Source organism: Thamnophis elegans, chromosome 16 (assembly GCF_009769535.1).
Source record: "Thamnophis elegans isolate rThaEle1 chromosome 16, rThaEle1.pri, whole genome shotgun sequence".
NCBI classification, from domain to species: domain Eukaryota; kingdom Metazoa; phylum Chordata; class Lepidosauria; order Squamata; family Colubridae; genus Thamnophis; species Thamnophis elegans.
The window spans coordinates 38,152,047-38,171,516 of record NC_045556.1 but is presented as its reverse complement, the minus strand read 5'-3'; the positions used below and the strand labels follow the sequence as shown (position 1 = coordinate 38,171,516).

Here is a 19,470-nt window from a genome sequence, read left to right as displayed (position 1 = left end):
GAGCAGAAATGTGAATTGTTCAGTGTCCAGGTGATGTGGGGAAGGAGGTAAAAGATTGCACCTCTTCTCAGACCCCCTGCTCCCTCCAGGTCAACCATCCTCTCGGGGGGGGGGGAGTGTATTTTGGTCAGAGCAATTTATCTGATTGGAGGGGGCGGGGGAAGGAACATCCCCAGCAGTGCTTGTTCCGAGTTGCAAATGGCCTTTTTAATAATAAAATAAAAAAACACGGGTCCGTGTGTATCCAAGGACGGGGAATAGCAATAGCAATAGCAGTTAGACTTATATACCGCTTCATAGGGCTTCCAGCCCTCTCTAAGCGGTTTACAGAGAGTCAGCATATTGCCCCCAACAATCCGGGTCCTCATTTTACCCACCTCGGAAGGATGGAAGGCTGAGTCAACCTTGAGCCAGTGAGATTAGAACCGCTGAACTGCAGATAAACAGTCAGCTGAAGTGGCCTGCAGTACTGCACCCTAACCACTGCGCCACCTCGGCTCTTCTCGGAAGAAGGCAGGAAGGGGATCCCATAATAATCAGAGCCTTGGGAGGGACCGTTTCCCCCCCCCCTCCAATGCAGGATTAACCCACCTGTAAGGGGTCCACGATCTGCCAGCAATAGCAATAGCAGTAGACTTATATACCGCTTCATAGGGCTTCCAGCCCTCTCTAAGCGGTTTACAGAGAGTCAGCATATTGCCCCCAACAATCCGGGTCCTCATTTTACCCACCTCGGAAGGATGGAAGGCTGAGTCAACCTTGAGCCAGTGAGATTAGAACCGCTGAACTGCAGATAAACAGTCAGCTGAAGTGGCCTGCAGTACTGCACCCTAACCACTGCGCCACCTCGGCTCTTCTCGGAAGAAGGCAGGAAGGGGATCCCATAATAATCAGAGCCTTGGGAGGGACCGTTTCCCCCCCCCTCCAATGCAGGATTAACCCCACCTGTAAGGGGTCCACGATCTGCCAGCAATAGCAATAGCAATAGCAGTAGACTTATATACCGCTTCATAGGGCTTTCAGCCCTCTCTAAGCGGTTTACAGAGAGTCAGCATATTGCCCCCAACAATCTGGGTCCTCATTTTACCCACCTCGGAAGGATGGAAGGCTGAGTCAACCCTGAGCCGGTGAGATTTGAACCGCTGAACTGCAGATAAACAGTCAGCTGAAGTGGCCTGCAGTACTGCACCCTAACCACTGCGCCACCTCGGCTCTTCTCGGAAGAAGGCAGGAAGGGGATCCCATAATAATCAGAGCCTTGGGAGGGACCGTTTCCCCCCCCCTCCAATGCAGGATTAACCCCACCTGTAAGGGGTCCATGATCTGCCAGCATTAGTTACGGTCGAACAGTCTTATCCTTCAGAAGTACTTCCACATACTCAACTGGCACCTGCCTTCCTCCTATTGAAGGGCCCTTATTTTTAAAAATTAGGCTACTGAACCATCTTTCCTGGCGGGCTGGAGGTTCGAGTTCTGCTCCCTGACGTGATTAGGCTCGCCATGCTGCACTTTATGGAGGGGAAGGGAACCGTTTGGCTCTCCAGCAAGAGAAATATTCTTAATTTCAGCCTCCAATAACACCAGGCCTGGAGATTTTACTCACACCTGTCTTTGCAGCCACCGCAACTTCAAAGGGAGAGGCTGTGTTTGCATCCTGCTGGCCGAGAAGGCAAGCCAACATCCGTAGCTGGAAAGCGGGAGATACAACTCATTTCAAACAAATGAGCTTTTTCCACTTCAGGAGAGAGGGAGGGGGGGGCTTCCCTAGGAGGTCCCCTTTTCCATGCACTCTGAGGCTGCTCAAAGATTAGGGGCTCAACAAACAGCCCTTTTATTCAGACTCGCTTATTTCATATATGAAATTCCTGACCCATTTATGAAGCCTCCACCCCACCCCAACATCCAGCAGGAGGGGCATTTAATCGACGAGATTGTTCGTGATCCTTCTTCCCCAAAATGGCTTCTGGGCGGCAGGACTGCGGTCTCGGCGACGGAGCTGAGGTAGCCACTGTCGCGGAGCCAAATCCTTCCACCTCGAGGCCAAGGGCCCCCCCCCCTTCCTCAAGTCCTGAGCTTCGGTTCGCCGCCCAAGTCTCTTCCCGCGGTTGAAGAACCACCACTGGCCGTTTTAGGCCAGAAGAAAGCCTCTTGTGGTGAACCCCTAGGCAAGCAACTCCTTCGTCTTTGCAGCCAGTAGCTTGTCCAATTCGACAGTGGCATCTTCGGTCATTTGGTGAATCTGAGGCAAATTGAGAAAAGGACGCCGTGTGAATTCTGTGTCTGTGTGTGTGTTTTTAAGAAAACCACCGACAGGCATCAAATAGCAACAATCACTCTGAGATTTTCATCAGAAGGATGAGAACGAAGGGACGTCCATCCTCTCTCAACGACCCCTTAATCCCTTGCGGGGTGGACTCTGGGCAATTGGGTGGCCGAGGTGGCGCAGTGGTTAGAGTGCAGCACTGCAGGCTACTTCAGCAGACTGCAGTTCGGCTGTTCAAATCTCACCGGCTCAAAGGTTGACTCAGCCTTCCATCCTTGCGAGGTGGGTAAAATGAGGACCCGGATTGTGTTGGGGGCAATATGCTGACTCTGTAAACCGCTTAGAGAGGGCTGAAAGCCCTATGAAGCGGTATATAAGTCTAACTGCTATTGCTATTGCTAATTGAATGGAGCTGAGTGTTTACTGGCCGGATGCTTGCCTTATCACCAGTGCGGAGTTTTGTTCGGGAGATAAATTCTCAATGTGCCCAGAGAGAGAAATATCTGCCTCTACCTAGGACTGAACTCACGACCCCCTGATTATGAGGCAAGAGCTCCACTTCTAGGCCACGGCACCACTCAAACATAAGATCGTCCATCTTGGTCAAAAAAAATAAAGGCCGGCACTGAATGAGGCTGCTACGGCTGTCCAGAGGCGACGAGACCTCTGATGTGAGAGGCCACATTTCTGCGTTCTGCAAGGGGGTGTCCCTGCCAGACCAGGACAGGCCAGCCTAGTGGTCAGCCCCAGCCGGCAGCATCCAATCCCTCCGTACCTGCTTCTCTATCAATCGGATGGTGTCCTCCGAGGTGGTGCTTTGGCTTTCTTTGCCTGGTTCATGGCTCCGGTGCGCACTTTCCGCAGGGATTCCTTGGCCTTGTGGGTGAGCTGCTTGGCGACCGTGGCCAGGTTCTCCCTGTGTTCGCGGGTGACTCTGACAGGGAGAGAAGCGAAGGAGAAAAGGAGCCTCTTGGGTGGAGCCTAAACCTTCCACGGCATGGCGGAGCCAAGCGTGAAAATGCCCAGACGTGCAAATTTGAAAATAATAACGGAGAAAATGTTCGAAGGATAAAGGAGGCTGAACCTCACAGAAGGAAGAGGCAGCTGTAACTTACTTACTTTTAACTTAATGCCCCCGTGCCTGGTTTGCCAACTGCACAGGGGCAGATAGGAGAGCGATCCAGAGGGTCAACGTCATTGCCAGAGGATCATGGGTTGCCCCCTCCATCTTTGGACAAGCTTTATAGTTCCCACTGCCTTAAGAAAGTTCAAAACATCCTTAAAGATCCATCTCATCCTGGGCAATTTTTTTTTTGAACTATTACCATCTGGCAGCCGGTACAGGACAATAAAAACAGGGCGAAATAGGCTGAAAAACAGATTCTATCCCAGGGCAGTAACATATTGAATTCTACACTATAATGCAATATTGGGTTATCAATTTCAATTATATAGCATGTGAAGGATGTCCTGTGTGCTTTTATTTTATAGTTTATAATGTACCCTGAAGATGGCATTTGATTTCGTTGTACCATGTGCAATGACAACTAAACTAAACTAAGGCTTGGGTGGTGGATTGCAAGTGTTTTTGGAATAATATCGGATAAGCGCTTGCATTTCTGGCCTTTTTTTAATGATGAGTTTCTGGAGCTGCGGAGATCACACCCTCGACTCAGCTGGCACGGTGTGGGTGGCACCCTCCCTCAGAAGGCAGCCTGGCAATCAAGACACCTGGGCCTCGTCCCCCGAAAGAGTGACAGCGGCCGGTTAAAAAACAAAGGAAGTGGGAGAGGGATGCTCAGATCTTCTCCCTTTTGCCTGTTCTTGGATTTCCCTCCTCTCCAGGAATTCAGATCGGAGGATGACCTGGGAGCATGGTAACAATCAGGCTCCAGCAATTAGGAGGATAATAGCAACCTCCTTCAGAATTAGAGGAGGGGGGGGGGGAGAAGGGACACCGGGAGGGGCAGGAGACCGGGAACTGGATTGGCTGGGGAGGGGGGGGGAGGCAAAGGGATCCCATTCCATCTCCTTCCGTCCCAACAACACAAGTGGCTTTTCTGAAGGAGAGTCCGGTTTAATAACTGCCCCCTTCGTTGGCTGCTGCTAAGGGGCTACCCACAGCTTCCAATGTGGCCCTGACTCAGGTGTAAACATCCACACAGATACCCCAAAGGCTGCCTTTGTTTAAAGGTATAGGTTCCCCTTGCATGTATGTGCTAGTCGTTCCCGACTCTAGGGGGCGCTGCTCATCTCCGTTTCAAAGCCGAAGAGCCAGCGCTGTCCGAAGACGTCTCCGTGGTCACGTGGCCGGCATGACTCAATGCCGAAGGCGCACGGAACGCTGTTCCCTTCCCACCAAAGGTGGTCCCTATTTTCCTATTTTTTAACGTGCTTTAGAACTGCTAGCTGGGACAAGTCACGGGAGCTCCCTCCGTTAACCTGGCGCTGGGGATTCAAACCGCCGAACTGCCGACCTTTCTGATCGACAAGCTCAACGTCTTAGCCACTGAGCCACCCTGTTCAGTTAGTTTAAACCAGTGGTTCCCAACCATGTTTGGTCAAGGTCAACCGTCTCTGCAAACCAGCTGAATGAGGCCACTTGAAGACCCCAAATGACACCCCGGGAGTTGCAGACTGGACATTGGGTTGGGGTGACCGGGGTGGTGGGGAGGGGCCTGGGTAAATGTTTGAAATCAGGTTTCTCTCCTACTACAAATTCTTATTTAAACTTTTCAAAATTACATTTATATTCAGTATTTCTTCCATCCTGGTACTCAAGGCTGCTTATGTGGCCTTCCAACATACATCATATTCAGGCCATGGCCAACCCATGACAATTTACTTTCAACTTGTGGCAGTCTCTAACGATATTCCAGAGAAAGCCTCTTATTTGCTACTTATTTCCAAATTGTTCTTGTTCTACACTAGAGGAAAAACTAGTTAACTTTTCATTTAAGTCCCCCATCTAATTATGGTGCAGCTTTACACATATTAGAGTGGAGAAAGTAGAAGACATTTGTTTCAGTCTTATTACTCTGTAATCTTATATAATCTAGACTCCTTCTTGGGTTCCTGCTCCTATACCCGATTTTGAAAATATGCTGGAGTCAATAAACTGAATCCAAGAAGGGAGATAAGACTACTAGAATATTTTTATTTTAAGATTTCTTTTCCCTCCCTTTCTCTTTCGCCGCTGTTCATTCATGTCCAGTAAAAGTACCTTTTATCTCTACTCAAATGGAGTTGGGGTTTTTTCTTTCTTGGATACTGAATGAGGCACGCCTGACGTTAAGCAAGACACGAAGCGAAAAAAGCGTGAGGGTGTGGGCAGCTGAGGGACGCTTACTTGGGAACCGGCACGAGAATCAGGAGCCCATCGCTTCCGGGTTGAGATTCATCCCGCTCTGTTGGATCGCCTTGACGGCTGCAGCTGTGCTCTGCAACAACGCAGAGATAGGAGGGGGAGGAAAAAAAATGGCAGGGGGGAATTAGCAAATAATTATACCAGACGCCAGAACTCCCCATCAGCGGAGAGCAATCCATCTTGACAGAAGATGGAAACGTTTAGTTTGGTTACCGGCGAGACCAGGAAGTTACATCGGCCGCCTTTGATCAAACTGAATTGCAAGCTGCAGGATGCCCCCCCCCCAATTCCTTTCCTCCTGCTCCCACCCCCCCAGGATCGAAGATATCGGTGAAGAGGCTTCAGGGGAGAGGGGGGGAAGAAGGAGACTGACTAGGCGAGCGAGGAAGAAAGCAGAAAGGGAGACGGGAGCCATCTTGACGGTTTGAAGCAACACAGATTGCCAAGGAGGCAGCAAAACCCTCCCAGGGGGCTCGGGAGTCTTGCAAGATGCAGGAGGAAGGCAGATGAAGGATTCCAGGATGGGCCTGTGGCTGCCAAAGGCTTCAACGTGGTCCTGTGTGGGGCTTGGAGGGAAGGCCTCAATCACGTTAACTCGTTCCACATTGCACCGGGCAAGTGTGAAAATGAAGGGGATTAGCACCATGCCTGTTCTTCGCATCTCTGGATTTTTTCTGGCAGGCGGTTGCTGGAAAACTCTGTGTTCCTCCACCGCCCCCACCCCCCCACCTTTTCCTTCCCCCCCAGGCGCAGCTTTTGTGCCACACACAGCCCTTCGGCAGCCAGCAGAGCGAGGAAGACCGTGGGTTTTCCGAGGCGCCTAAGCTGACCCTCTCTTGGCATTGTTAGCTCTTTTCTCTCAACAAAAAACAATCTGTTTTGTTCTCTCTTAAGAGAGGAGTCACAATGGAGCAGGGAGGAAAAACTCCCAGTTCTGCAGAAGCTGTGCTGCCATTCGTGGCTTAGGCGGGAATATCAAAGTGTGGGAGCCCAAAAAAAAAAAGGATCCGTGCTCCCGAGGAGCTTGCGTTCTGAGCCACCGCAGGCGCAACGGCAGGGCTGCGAGTCCTCCTGGCAGCCGTAACTGGGAAGGAAGCCAAAGTGGGGGGGGGAACAGTAGCGTTTCCACACCCAGGGGGGCTCCTGGGATCTGCCAGGGGGACGGAACGAGGAACCTACTCACTTCTGGAAAGCTGTTCATGTTGACCACTAGCAGCTGTGCGGAATGCTGGGAGATCTGTGCCAGCTGGTTTAGCGGAAATTTCCCGTCCTTGGTGGTAACGATGATCGAATCAAGAGCCCCTGAAATGAGAAATGCGACGGTAGCAAAGCCCTTCGCGACCCCAGCTCAGGTGTTAGCGTTACTCCCCTCCTTTTAATTGTGTCTTCCTGCTTTTCTTGTACCGCATTACATTTACCCACGCCCACCTTCGTCTTCTACAGCTTTGGGATCAACTCGGAAAGCTCTCGATATCGGGCTGCTTCTAACAAATACACTGGGCGTAAAAACATCCGCAAAACAGTGTGCATTATGGGGGGGGGTGTAACGTTCCGTTCGCTGACGGCTGGCCCTGGTTGCGAGACTTTGCCCAGTCGGGAGTGAGTGAAAGGCTGGCGACACAGGTTATCACGTCGGGGTCACCAAATGTAACGTTCCCGTAGTTCGTCCATGAGGCCAATGTGGAGAAAAGACAGGACACGACCTTTCTCGGGATGGAGCGACCCAGATTGGGGGTCTGAGAGCCCCTTTTATTGAGATAGGACAAAGGCAGAGGAGCAATAGCATGTGGTTAAAAACAGCCTGTAAAAGTACAATTTCTAATCTACTGCTCAGGGAAGTTCTGTCTATAATATGGTCAAATCCTGGGCGTCATTGGTAGGGCACATCTCAGGATTTATGTTATGAACTATCAGGATGTTATGGGGTTTTAGGAGTTTGTTTTCTCCTGTGTGGTTCAGCGTGGCTCTGCATGCCCCGTTATGAACTGGGCCATGGGTGACCCACACCTACACAAGGAACTATATTACAACAGGGGGGAAAGCGGAGTTTTAAGCGGCAGAATATTTTGAAATTCGATATGAACGTATTTGCCATGAGCAAGAAAATATCATGATGAGTTGGAGAGCACCCTAAAAACTGCCGAGAGAGAGAGAGAGAGAGAGAGAGAGAGAGGGAGGGAGGGAGGGAGGGAGGGAGGGAGGGAGGGAGAGAGAGAGAGAGAGAGAGAGAGAGAGAGAGAGAGAGAGAGAGACCTGCTCACCTGGGTTGGTTTGATGCTCAAAGTTTTGTTGAAATTTTCCTGCAGGTTTTTGACCACTGAGCTCATCTCTTCGCTTAGCTGTTCCAGGCTGATGATGTCCTCTACCAAGGAGGTGTTGATGTTGATGCGGACCTGACCTTTCCCTTTAGCTGCAGAGAGCAGAAGCCAAGGTAGTTTCCTCACTCGGGCTTAGTGAGTGAGTTAGTTAGTAGTTGGCTTACTTTATTGTCATTGCACATGGTACAACGAAATTAAAGGCCGTCTTAGCAATAGCAGTTAGACTTATATACCGCTTCATAGGGCTTTCAGCCCTCTCTAAGCGGTTTACAGAGTCAGCATATCACCCCCCACAGTCTGGGTCCTCATTTCACCCCACCTTGGAAGGATGAAAGGCTGAGTCAACCTTTGAGCCGGTGAGATTAGAACCGCTGAACTGCAGATAGCAGTCAGCTGAAGTGGCCTGCAGTGCTGCACCCTAACCACTGCGCCACCTCGGCTCTTCAGTGTACATTATAACTATAAACATAAAAGCACAAACACACATCCTTCACATGCTATATAACTGCAATTGAAAACCCAATATTGCATTATAGTGTAGAATTCAATATAGTTACTGCCCTGGGATAGAAGCTGTTTTTCAGCTGATTTGGCCCTGTTTTTATTGTCCTGTACCAGCTGCCTGATGGTAATAGTTCCAAAATAAAAAAGGTTGCCCAGGATGAGATGGATCTTTAAGGATGTTTTGAACTTTCTTAAGGCAGCGGGAACTATAAAGCTCTTCCAAAGAGGGGAGGGGGCAACCCATGATCCTCTGGGCAATGGCGTTGACCCTCTGGATCGCTCTCCTATCTGCCCCTGTGCAATTGGCAAACAAATTCAGGAGCGCCCTTGAAGTAGGGCCGCTTGTTCCACATAGTGACCTCTGCCAACGCCATCTGTCATTAGAAAAGATTAAGCATCATCCTATTGCCCTCTCATTCTGGGCTCCAAAGCCCTAATGGTTTTGGAGGGGTATCTGTGGGGATTCTCAATCATCAAAAGTGCTTTTCCAAAAGACCAATGGACTTTCTCGGGTTTTTTTTTTTTTTTTGTTTCCTAGAAATATTCTGCTTCTCATCCAAGAAGAACTGAAGAAGCTTCTTGGATGAGAGGCGAAATATTTTCAAGGAAAAAGAAGACAAGAAAATCCAGTTGCCTGTAATGCAACTGTCTGTTATGGGATGTATAGGTTATAGGATGGGGAATAGAGCAGTTTTAGCCTTTGCACGTTTTCCTCTGTCGGAGATGGCGAGCCTCCCAGTTCCTAAAAGGGGGAATTGGAAGCGGTGGTCCCAAGGACCCCTTCCGCCTCCTGGGCCTTGGACACCCACAGCTTTCCTCACCTTTAGCCTTCTTCGTGGCCAGCATCCTGACTCGTGGGGTCTCGAGAGCCCAGCCCAGCAGCAGGAGGGGCCTGGGCTCCGGAGGGGCTTGCCAAGGGGGGCGGCAGAGCAGGGGAGGCAACCGCCGGAGGCTTCGGAGGGGCCCAGCCATGGCGCTGCCCTTGCCCAGCTGCAAAAAAGAGAGCAGAACTTTGGTTAATAGTCCTTGTTAGTCTGTGCCCCGTTGCTCAATTAGGGGCAGCTGCCCTACGCCCAAGGGGAGAACTGGGGATCCTGGAAGGGGGGGGGAGCATTGTAGAGTGGAGGGAGGCCCCTCCCTTGCAGGGAACATCCCCCTCCCAAAAGTCCTGGTCTTTCACGTAGAAAGTTTTTATTTTCCATTTTCATAGCATATAATCACATGTATACTATTACATAGTCAATATCATGTTGTATTATTAAGTAATTACATCAATTCATCTTACCATCAACTACCAAAGAAGAAGAAAAAAAGTTATTGGCTCTTCTGCTCTCCATACACCATATTTATACCTTATCCGACACTTTCTTCCCCCTTTCTCCTCCCCCTTCTACATCCTGTCTTCCCTCCATCATTTTCTACTCTACTTCCCCTTCCTTTCTCCTTCTCCTCTCTCCCCTTACCACTCCTCTTTATACACCTCATCTCCCCCCCCTTACCCTCTCTCCTATCCCTCTCTTCCTATCTTTCTCCTCTCCTCTGCTTCCCACTCTTCCTCTCATTCACTTGGTGTATTTCAGCTTCTGAGCAGACTCCCTTTTGTGTTGATGGTATTTATAATTCCATTTCAGCAAAAGTCCTGGTCTTTCAAAGTGAGTCGAGACAATTGCCCTCCTTCCTTCCCCAAATCATGACTGTTGAATTATCAACAGGATTTACAGCAGCCATCCAACTTGGCTTGCTTGGAGACCAGGAGCCAGCCACCCCCCCGGGGGTATGTGGGGGGGTGGGCTTCCGTGCAAACCCGCCTCCCAGCCAAGCTGAATTTCTATTATTATTAATAGTAATATTTAATATATTAATAATAATAATAATTTGGGGGAAAGTAGACGGGCACAGGACTCCCCAGCCACTAGGATGGAAGTGGATTCAATACATACTTGCAAAAAGCTGCTGGTGTCTCCCCTTCTTCCGGGCACGCCCCCTCCCAGGACACGCCCCCTCGGGCGCCTCCCTCTTCCTCGCCTCTGTGGAGCAAGCAAGGCATAGGCCAGTTGAAAGGGGGGGGGGAGAGGGCGTCGCGCGGCTGTGACGTCATTCCTGCCGCGCGGCCGTGGCTGCTGCGTGACGTCGACGTCCCGCGCCGCCGAGTGCCCCTTCGGCGCGGAGGAGTGACGCGCGGGACTGGCAGCCCGGGCGACGCGCTGAGGAGGAGGAGGAGGAGGTCGCGGAGGGGGGGGGGGGGGCAAGAGAGGCTGCACTCTGTACATGCTCAGAGACGCCGGGTGTGCACCCTACTAGCCTGCTCGGGAGCCCGGATGGCGGGGGCGGGCCGAGGGCCTCCGCAGAGCCTGCGCCTGGAGAACGCCTCGCTGCTGTCCGAGGGGGCCCTGCAGGACGGGCACCGCCTCTGGATCGGGAACCTCGACCCCAAAATCACCGAGTGAGTCCGGCGGGGGAGGGAGGGGCGGGGCGGTTGGGGGGCGGCAGACGACCCCTCAGTCCCCCTGGGTGGAGCCCAGGCCCCTCCCCTCTCGGAGGAGGGGGAGGAGGGGGCGTCCTTCCCACTGGGGTCTCCTGCCGCCCCCTCCCCAGCAGAGAAGCCCTCCTCCAGTCCCCGTCCCCTTGGAGCTGCTCCTGAGCCCCATTCCCTGCCTGCGCCCCCACCCTCAGGACCCCCGTGGGGGGGGGAGGAAGACAGCCCCCCTCCCCAGCCCAAAGACCCTCCTTGCATCCCCTCTTTGAGCTGCTCCTGAGCCCCCTTCCCTGCTTGCGACGTCTGCCCTTGGCCCCCACCCTCGGGACCCTGGCGGGGGGAAGGCCTACAAGGGAGCAATTGCAACCCCCCCCCCCCCGCCCAATCCCAGCCCAAAGACCCTCCATGCATCCCCTCTCTGAGCTGCTCCTGAGACCTTTTCCCTGCTTGGGATGGCTGGACTTGGCCCCCACCCTCAGGACTTTCATGGGGGGGGGAAGCCCTCCAAGAAGGCAATTGCAGCCCCCCTCCCTCCCCATCCCAGCCAAAAGACCCTCCTTGCATCCCCTCTTTGAGCTGCTCCTGAGCCCCCTTCCCTGCTTGCGACGTCTGCCCTTGGCCCCCACCCTCGGGACCCTGGCGGGGGGAAGGCCTACAAGGGAGCAATTGCAACCCCCCCCCCGCCCAATCCCAGCCCAAAGACCCTCCATGCATCCCCTCTCTGAGCTGCTCCTGAGACCTTTTCCCTGCTTGGGATGGCTGGACTTGGCCCCCACCCTCGGGACCCTGGCGGGGGGAAGGCCTACAAGGGAGCAATTGCAACCCCCCCCCCGCCCAATCCCAGCCCAAAGACCCTCCATGCATCCCCTCTCTGAGCTGCTCCTGAGACCTTTTCCCTGCTTGCGACGTCTGCCCTTGGCCCCCACCCTCGGGACCCTGGCGGGGGGAAGGCCTACAAGGGAGCAATTGCAACCCCACCCCCCCCCCCGCCCAATCCCAGCCCAAAGACCCTCCATGCATCCCCTCTCTGAGCTGCTCCTGAGACCTTTTCCCTGCTTGGGATGGCTGGACTTGGCCCCCACCCTCAGGACTTTCATGGGGGGGGGGAAGCCCTCCAAGAAGGCAATTGCAGCCCCCCCTCCCTCCCCATCCCAGCCCAAAGACCCTCCATGCATCCCCTCTCTGAGCTGCTCCTGAGACCTTTTCCCTGCTTGGGATGGCTGGACTTGGCCCCCACCCTCAGGACTTTCATGGGGGGGGGAAGCCCTCCAAGAAGGCAATTGCAGCCCCCCTCCCTCCCCATCCCAGCCAAAAGACCCTCCTTGAGTCCCCTCTTGGGGCTGTTCTGCTTCTGAGCCCCTTTTTACCTGCCTGGGACGGCTGGCCTTTGTCCCCTTGATCTGGACCCGGGTGGGTGGGTGGAGCGCAGGGCGGCCCCCTCCAAGGCAGCAAAGACAAACTCCCCCCTCCCCCCCCCCGGGTCTCTAAGGCTGCAGCTGCCTGTGCCCCTCCCTTCTCCCCCCCCCCCCCGCTCTGTTTCTGGTGGCATCAAACCCGAAGTGGGTGCGCGTTTGACATTCCCTTGGCCTTCCGTGATTAGTGCATTTAAATTGCCTGCTAACATGTTTGAGCCCCTTGAAGTGGGGCAATTAAACACCGAGGAGGAGGAGGTGAGCTTGATTGCCGGGAGGGAGATTAGCCAGCGGCGTTGGGGCAACCGCTTTCCCCCACCCTCCACCCCCACTTTGCCAAACAATCTCCGATTTATGCATTCCAAGTGGCTGTCTTGTCTTATCTCCCCGATATTGTCTGCCTCTCAGCTGTGGAAGCAATTTTTGCCCGGCTCCGTCTTCTTCTCCCATCCGCAAGTGGTTCTTTTTTGTTCCAAGGGCTCTTCTTTTCAGCTGGGCCGAGTCCTAATCGCGCCTCTAAGTGGGAATCCGTCATTAATGCCCTCTTGACGAGGATTCATTCAGGGCTGCGCTAACCGGCCTCTTCTCTCTTTTGCATTAATTACCATTTTTTGGCTCAGTGTTTGTATTGCCGGGGTTGAGCAATTTGGTGGCGGCTGCTCAGCTGACGGGCGCCCGCCAAAAGGGAGGCTTTTCAGCGCGTGGATTTGTGTTGTGAAGTTTTTGGAAGTTAAAAGCATCCCCGAGCACAAGGAGATTGGCAGGCTTGGGAATCTGAGATTCATTTCCCCCCCGCAAAAAAAAGCAGGCATCGTGTGGATCACTGCGCTGCCTATGACAGCCGTTGCGTAGAGTTTTCGGTTCTGCAAAATGCTATGATATAACGGTACGAAGACCCTTCGAGGCCTCCCAAGCAGGTGCGATATGGAACATTTGGCATTGAGGCCCACTTGATTTACGTTTTATGCCGCGAGAGAATGTCCATCCCTTAGTATTTTCACACGTTCAGAATAACAGAACAGAAGCTTCCGCGGGCTCCTTTCTGGCCCATTTTTTTGCGCGCTTCAGTTTGCTTCCGTCCACCTGTCTTCCAGGTGAGAATTCTGCCCTTCCTTCTGTGATAAAACCCGCTTGCATTGCGGCCTTAAGGGGAAGCAAGCGTGGCCTCTTTACAGGCACCTCCCCTTAAGGTCCACACGGAGGGATTGTCCTCGCCTAAATGGCTTTAGCATGTGGCTGGGGCCATTCCCATATCCTTAGGCGAGCATTGTTTGCCGCAACCTTCAACTCGGCCCTTGAATAGCGCTTAGGGTGCCAGGAGGAAAACTGGCGGAAAAGGAAATGGGACTTGGACAGATTGTCTGGCCTGTGTTTCGGATGGCAGGAAGTAGGAACGGGGCCTACTCTCCTTCCTCTGCCTGGGGCTTCTGGTCCCAGGTACCCCATCAAAATAGCTCTGGTAATTTTCAGCAACCCGGCTTCCTGTTCCCTGGCTGTAATGCAGCTCTTTCGGTTACTCAGAGCCAATTTTAGCGCCTTGTAAGTAACGGTCAGCAATGTCGGAAGTAGAGAATTGGGCAGAGAAAAAAGAGATTTGGAGAGGATGAACGCGAAGCAAAAACTTACATTGACGAAACAAGTTCTGGGCAAATTCTTACTCCTTTCAATGTGACTTGCAAATACAGATTCAGGAATTCAAACGACAACCACAATTATTTTGTTGCTCCTCTGCCTGGCATGACAATTTGCCCTAAAAGTAGAATAGGAATAGAATAGAAATAGAATAGAAATAGAATAGAAATAGAATAGAAATAGAATAGAAATAGAATAGAAATAGAATAGAAATAGAATAGAAATAGAATAGAAATAGAATAGAAATAGAATAACAGAGTTGGAAGGGACCTTGGAGATCTTCTAGTGCAACCCCCTGCCTAGACAGGAAACCCTATATTATTTCAGACAAATGGTTATCCAACATCTTCTTAAAATAATATTAAAATAATATAAATAATAATCTTCCCTTGAGAGTCCCAGAATTGAGTGTCGTAGGAAGATACATAGATAGCTCTGTAGGGAGATTATCATCTATTAACCCAAGATTCAACCTCCTGCCTGTCATTTCTTTTTCTTTAGACTCCAGATAATGTTCATCTTGTAATAGAATTCGAGTCAGACAAGGACTTGGCAAAGTGGACAAAGAAAGATGCCAGGGATATTCTTAACTGCCCATACCAGAATCCTGCTATCGCTGTGCCTGGGGATTCACCAGCTAGCACTTGAGCTGATGCGATAGAGTGTTTCCTTTCCCTTGGCCTGGAACTTAAGCAGGGAGACTTGGAAACTGCTCCGTTACTCTTTCGGGAAGCAACCCAAGGAAAGCCCCGTGTTGAATTCGGGTGAATTTTAGGTTTGATGAACTCAGCCAAACAGGCCACAGAGTTGCCAAAGGAAATCTAGTCAGGTTCCCCCAAGGCGAGTTGCGAGATGTTTTTCGTTTCGAGAACAGGATGAGGCCGTTTGGGACTAAGGAAAACAAGCACATTTGCCAAAGAGAGGAGATAGTGGGGAGGTGTGGGGGGAAGGTAGGGGGCAGAGGGAGAACAGGGGTGTTTTTATGCTTCTAACAATAGCTAATAAATCATGAGATGACTTCCAGAAATAAATAAGCCTAAATTATACGGCATGTCTTGGTGGCTTATTGTAGGGACGATGCCCGCAAATTAGCTACCATATAAGGATAGGTTATAAAAAGAAGAGTATTGCGATCCAACTGGAGAGAGAGAGAGGTTAAAATATGACTGTACTTATAATTGCTCTGAAGAATATCAGAAGCCATCTGCCTTTTTCCTAATTTTCTTAAACTCTTTTCTAGCGTTTTTTTGTTTGCTTTTTTCATTTTCTTTTTTTTCCCCCTTACTTTCTAAGTTGGGCCAGTTTTCACACACACACACACACACACCCCATTCCTGGAAAATATTTGGGATTACCTGCTCTGGGAGACTGCTTCAATTCCTGGAATTTTCTCAGTTTTCTCAGTCATTTCAAGGAAATGGCTGCGTTGGGGGGAACCCACAGGAAGAGCTGCAGCTGGCCAGGGAAGCTGTGGATTCCCTTCACCCCGCCAAAGGTCCGCAATGACCCCATGTTGGCCCTACCATGTTCCATTTGCCCATCTGACACTGGACGTCAGCTTTTGGCCGCAGTCCTGAAATGCCTTCGGTCAAAAGAAGAAAGAAAGAAAGAGAGAGAGAGAAAGAAAGAAAGAAAGAAAGAAAGAAAGGGAAAGGGAAGAAAGAAAGAAAGAAAGAAAGAAAGAAAGAAAGAAAGGGAAAGGAAGGGAGGAAGGAAGGAAGGGAAGGGAGGAAGAAAGAAAGAAAGAAAGAAAGAAAAAGAAAGAAAGAAAAAGAAAGAAAGAAAGAGCATAACTTTTCTTCTTTAATTGAGCTGGGTTTCCCTAACAGAATAGCAATAGCAATAGCAATAGCAGTTAGACTTATATACCGCTTCATAGGGCTTTCAGCCCTCTCTAAGCGGTTTACAGAGTCAGCATATCACCCCCCACAGTCTGGGTCCTCATTTCACCCACCTTGGAAGGATGAAAGGCTGAGTCAACCTTGAGCCGGTGAGATTAGAACCGCTGAACTGCTGATCTAGCAGTCAGCCTGCAGTGCTGCATTTAACCACTGCGCCACCTTGGCTCTATGGAAGAAGTGCTCACCTCCTTTGTCCTATCTTCCAGATATCACCTTCTCAAACTCCTGCAGAAATTCGGCAAAGTGAAGCAGTTTGACTTCCTCTTCCATAAGTCGGGGGTCCTGGAGGGGCAGCCCAGGGGCTACTGCTTCGTGAACTTTGAGACCAAGCAGGTAGGTTGAGCCTTGGCTTAACTTAGGCCAGACCTTCACACGTCTCTGCAGCTCAGCAGCCTTTCTCAAGGTTTTTTTTTCCCCCCTCCTTCAGGAGGCAGAGCAAGCCATCCATTGCCTCAACGGGAAGCTGGCCCTCTCCAAGAAGCTGGTAGTGCGGTGGGCTCACGCCCAGGTCAAGGTGAGCCTGCTCCCTGTCTCTGTTCTGACTGAGGCTTCCCAAGAGCATCATGCAGACTCCTTGTCCCCACAAAAAAAACCCCTTTCCTTAATTGTGAATTCTGCTCATTCGCCTCTAGCAAAGTCTTTCAAGGGAGGATTTACAGTCACAGACCTTATCTGGCTTGGAGAGCTGCCAAACAGTCTGCAAAACTTGGCAAGGAGTGTCAGAGAGTCACAAACCAATGAAGTGTACTGATTGTCTCCTGCAAAAGCCCACTCCCCTTTTGCTCCTCTTTTATTCCTTTTGGGAGGGGCCATTCATCGTCCCCCTGTGGCTTTACTCCCAAGTCGACGCCTGTTCTTTAGCTGTTCTCTTTGTCTGGCAATTCTGCATATGCGCACTCTGGGAACAGGCTCCAGCTGTTCTTCTGCCTCACTGATGTCTGACTCCGAAGGCAGCTGATAACTGTCATATGGCCCTGGCCCCCTCTCTGCCTCTGCCCTCCTCCGAGCCTTCCCCAGACTCCAGGACTGGCCCAGGTTCCTCCCCAACCTCCTCACTGTCGGACTCTGCTGCCAGCCCCGCTGGTGGGCCACAACAGTTTCTGCCGGTGTCAGAGTAGGCCCCACTTTCCTACCCCAACAGGCTGATGTTCCTTCACCTCTCTGCGAAGTTGGTTGAGCTGCACAACAATCTTCATGCCCAACACAACCATCTTTAGGAAGACTTCCCGAGGCCACTTACATATTAAAACAGCCACGGGGAGAAATCCATTTGCTTTTTGATGAGTTTAACCAATATTACCTGACCTCCCCTGTGTTGATGGAGGTTCCATTATTAAGTAAAAATGGCCCATTGGTGCCACCGTCCGAAGGGCCACAAGGACATCCCTGCTTCAGCTGGGGGCTTAATTTCTGCTCTTTCTCCCCCCCCCCTCCCTGCCAGAGGTATGATCAGAATAAGAACGAGAAGACCCTTCCCATCAGTCTGGAGCCGTCTTCCAGCACCGAGACCCCCCAGTCCAACCTGAGGTAAGATCTGCCTCTAATTGGTGGAGGTGGGAGAGGGGGGTAACTGTCCTTTGACAATCAGCTAGACCCCCGAAGAGCAGAAGAGGGTTTTTTGGGGTCCGGGACATTCTTCATCCTTTATTTCAGTGTTTTCAACCTTGGCCACTTGAAGATGTCTGGATTTCAACTCCCAGAATTCCCCAGCCAGCATTTGCTGGCTGGGGAATTCTGGGAGTTGAAGTCCAGACATCTTCAAGTGACCAAGGTTGAGAAACACTGCTTTAGTTGAAAGAGTTTTCTTTGGGAGAAGCTGCAAGTTTCATGACTGAACAGGGAAAGGACACAAGTTTCATTTTGGCAGAGTTTTATCTGGCGCTGCGGTCAGAAGTAAAAGCTTTGAAAAGGCTGACTTTGCAAGCTCCCCTTAGGACCAATCTTGTTCCATGGGTTTCTTGGTAATGGTGATTCGTGGCTGCCTTTCAACCAATAATAACCTTGCCGTGTTTCGTGCGTCATGGTTAGCTGTGGCTGAATTATTATCTAAAGAGAACCTCCCTGTATAAAACGGGGGATAAGAAGGCAGGACAGCTTGAGGGCCAAGCAGCCCAGGACACAGGAGAGCCTCCCTTTGCTAATCTCAAATCCTTGAAGGAACGAACGTGGCGTCACTTAGCTATTCAGGGACAGCGACGGAAGCTCGTCAGGCTCTTCAGCCTCGACCTGCAGGATCAAATGCACCTCTTGTTGGGGGGAGTCAGCACATGGGACTCACAGCCACCTGTGGGGATTGGGTGATTAAAGAAAAGGGACCTGGAGGAGGGTGTGGCTTGAACCCTGGGACAGCTGGGGGGCGTTGGGGGGAACTAGCTCCTGCACGCATGGCCTTCTGACTCGCGATCCCGGCTACAGATTAGGATGCCGTTTCATTCTTGTTCACTCTGCAGCGTCAGTACGAAGATCAAAGCCATCGAAACCAAGCTGAAAATGATGTCGGAGAATCCCGACGCCGAGCTGCCCCCGGCAGCCCCCTACACGTACTTCAAGGCCCCCGAGAAAAAACGGACTGGCCCCTACTCCAGAGCCGCTTGGAAGTCCAAGAGATGATGAGCAGGTGCCGTCAGCACCGTCCTCTGGCGCTCTCGGCTGATGGGAAGCCAGCTCGGAGGGACCGGGACTGGCCCTGCCCCGGCCTGGCTTCGTGGTGTGGGGGACTGCTGCCGCGATTCCTCCTCGGCACACACAGAAGCCAAAAACTCCTCGGAGGAAACCGGCTGTAACGCCATCCATAAATGTGTATAGAACTTCTCCAAGAAACTCGACTGGTTTAGTAGTAAAACCAGATTTTTTCCCCCTCCCCCTGTGTGGCTAGCTAGATCCAGCTCCAGAGTTCGAGATGAGTGTGTGTGTTTGTGTTCCAGTATGTTTTCACCACTTCAGTATTTGTTTTGCTCTGAAGATAACAAAAGTTCTGACGAACTGATGGTCTGTCCAGAATATTATCTCTATCCAGTAAAAAAAAATAAAAATGGTGCTTTGGGTTTGCAAGAGAAAAATCAGAGTTTCTTGCAACTTGAAGCCCAGGAACGTCCCCCCCCCCCCAAAAAAAGGGGGGTAATGAAATTGGTAATATTTGTCTGTGAGTAACAACTGCATTGAACACATCTGGGCATTGTATCCATTCTTTTTCTAAAGGGAACATCACAGGAATAAACTTTTAGCCCACTTTTAAAAGTGTTCCTTGTTCAACTCGGATCATTTCTCAAAGTCTCTCACATCAAAACATAAATTAATCAGAATCCGGGTGATTTATTTATTTTTTTGAACCAAACGGCTGTGATTAAGCACGGGGAGGACCAGCCAAAGGATTGGGAGTGGAGAAGTGAGGAGAAAGTCGGCCTTAGGAGCTTCCTGGGCGGCCCTTGAGATGATGCAGCTGGAGACTCTCCATGAGGAGAAAGTACCACATACAAGCAATCGAAGAAGACACACCCTATTATATGTTTCATGAGCCATTGAGGGAATGACTGGCTAGGTAGAGAAGAAGGGGGGCGGATTCCCCTTCTCCACCCCCCCTGCCCAAAATCTCGTGCG

The 19,470-nt window shown here is 51.3% G+C and overlaps 2 protein-coding genes across 2 annotated transcripts; one reads left to right on the top strand and one right to left on the bottom strand.

Moving 5' to 3' along the window:
- Positions 1–1,827: 1,827 nt before the first annotated feature.
- MRRF (mitochondrial ribosome recycling factor) lies at positions 1,828–10,497 on the bottom strand. Its single transcript, XM_032233240.1, is given in 10 exon segments — positions 1,828–2,239; positions 3,039–3,085; positions 3,088–3,197; positions 5,613–5,646; positions 5,649–5,703; positions 6,814–6,932; position 7,760; positions 7,892–8,040; positions 9,274–9,442; positions 10,393–10,497. Coding segments are annotated over 9 exon segments (744 nt in total). The 5' UTR covers positions 9,425–9,442; positions 10,393–10,497; the 3' UTR covers positions 1,828–2,161.
- Positions 10,498–10,672: 175 nt separating this feature from the next.
- RBM18 (RNA binding motif protein 18) lies at positions 10,673–19,113 on the top strand. Its single transcript, XM_032233239.1, has 5 exons — positions 10,673–10,895; positions 16,080–16,206; positions 16,301–16,387; positions 17,315–17,400; positions 18,324–19,113. The coding sequence occupies exons 1-5, from the start codon at positions 10,771–10,773 to the stop codon at positions 18,481–18,483; spliced, it is 585 nt and encodes a 194-aa protein (XP_032089130.1). The 5' UTR covers positions 10,673–10,770; the 3' UTR covers positions 18,484–19,113.
- Positions 19,114–19,470: the final 357 nt, after the last annotated feature.

Excerpts from the sequence above, each read along its gene's own strand:
- RBM18 (XM_032233239.1), top strand. The coding sequence starts at position 10,771 with ATGGCGGGGGCGGGCCGAGGGCCTCCGCAGAGCCTGCGCCTGGAGAAC. Across the intron at positions 16,388-17,314 it reads GGGCTCACGCCCAGGTCAAG|AGGTATGATCAGAATAAGAA; the intron begins GTGAGCCTGCTC and ends CCTCCCTGCCAG. Across the intron at positions 17,401-18,323 it reads ACCCCCCAGTCCAACCTGAG|CGTCAGTACGAAGATCAAAG; the intron begins GTAAGATCTGCC and ends TTCACTCTGCAG.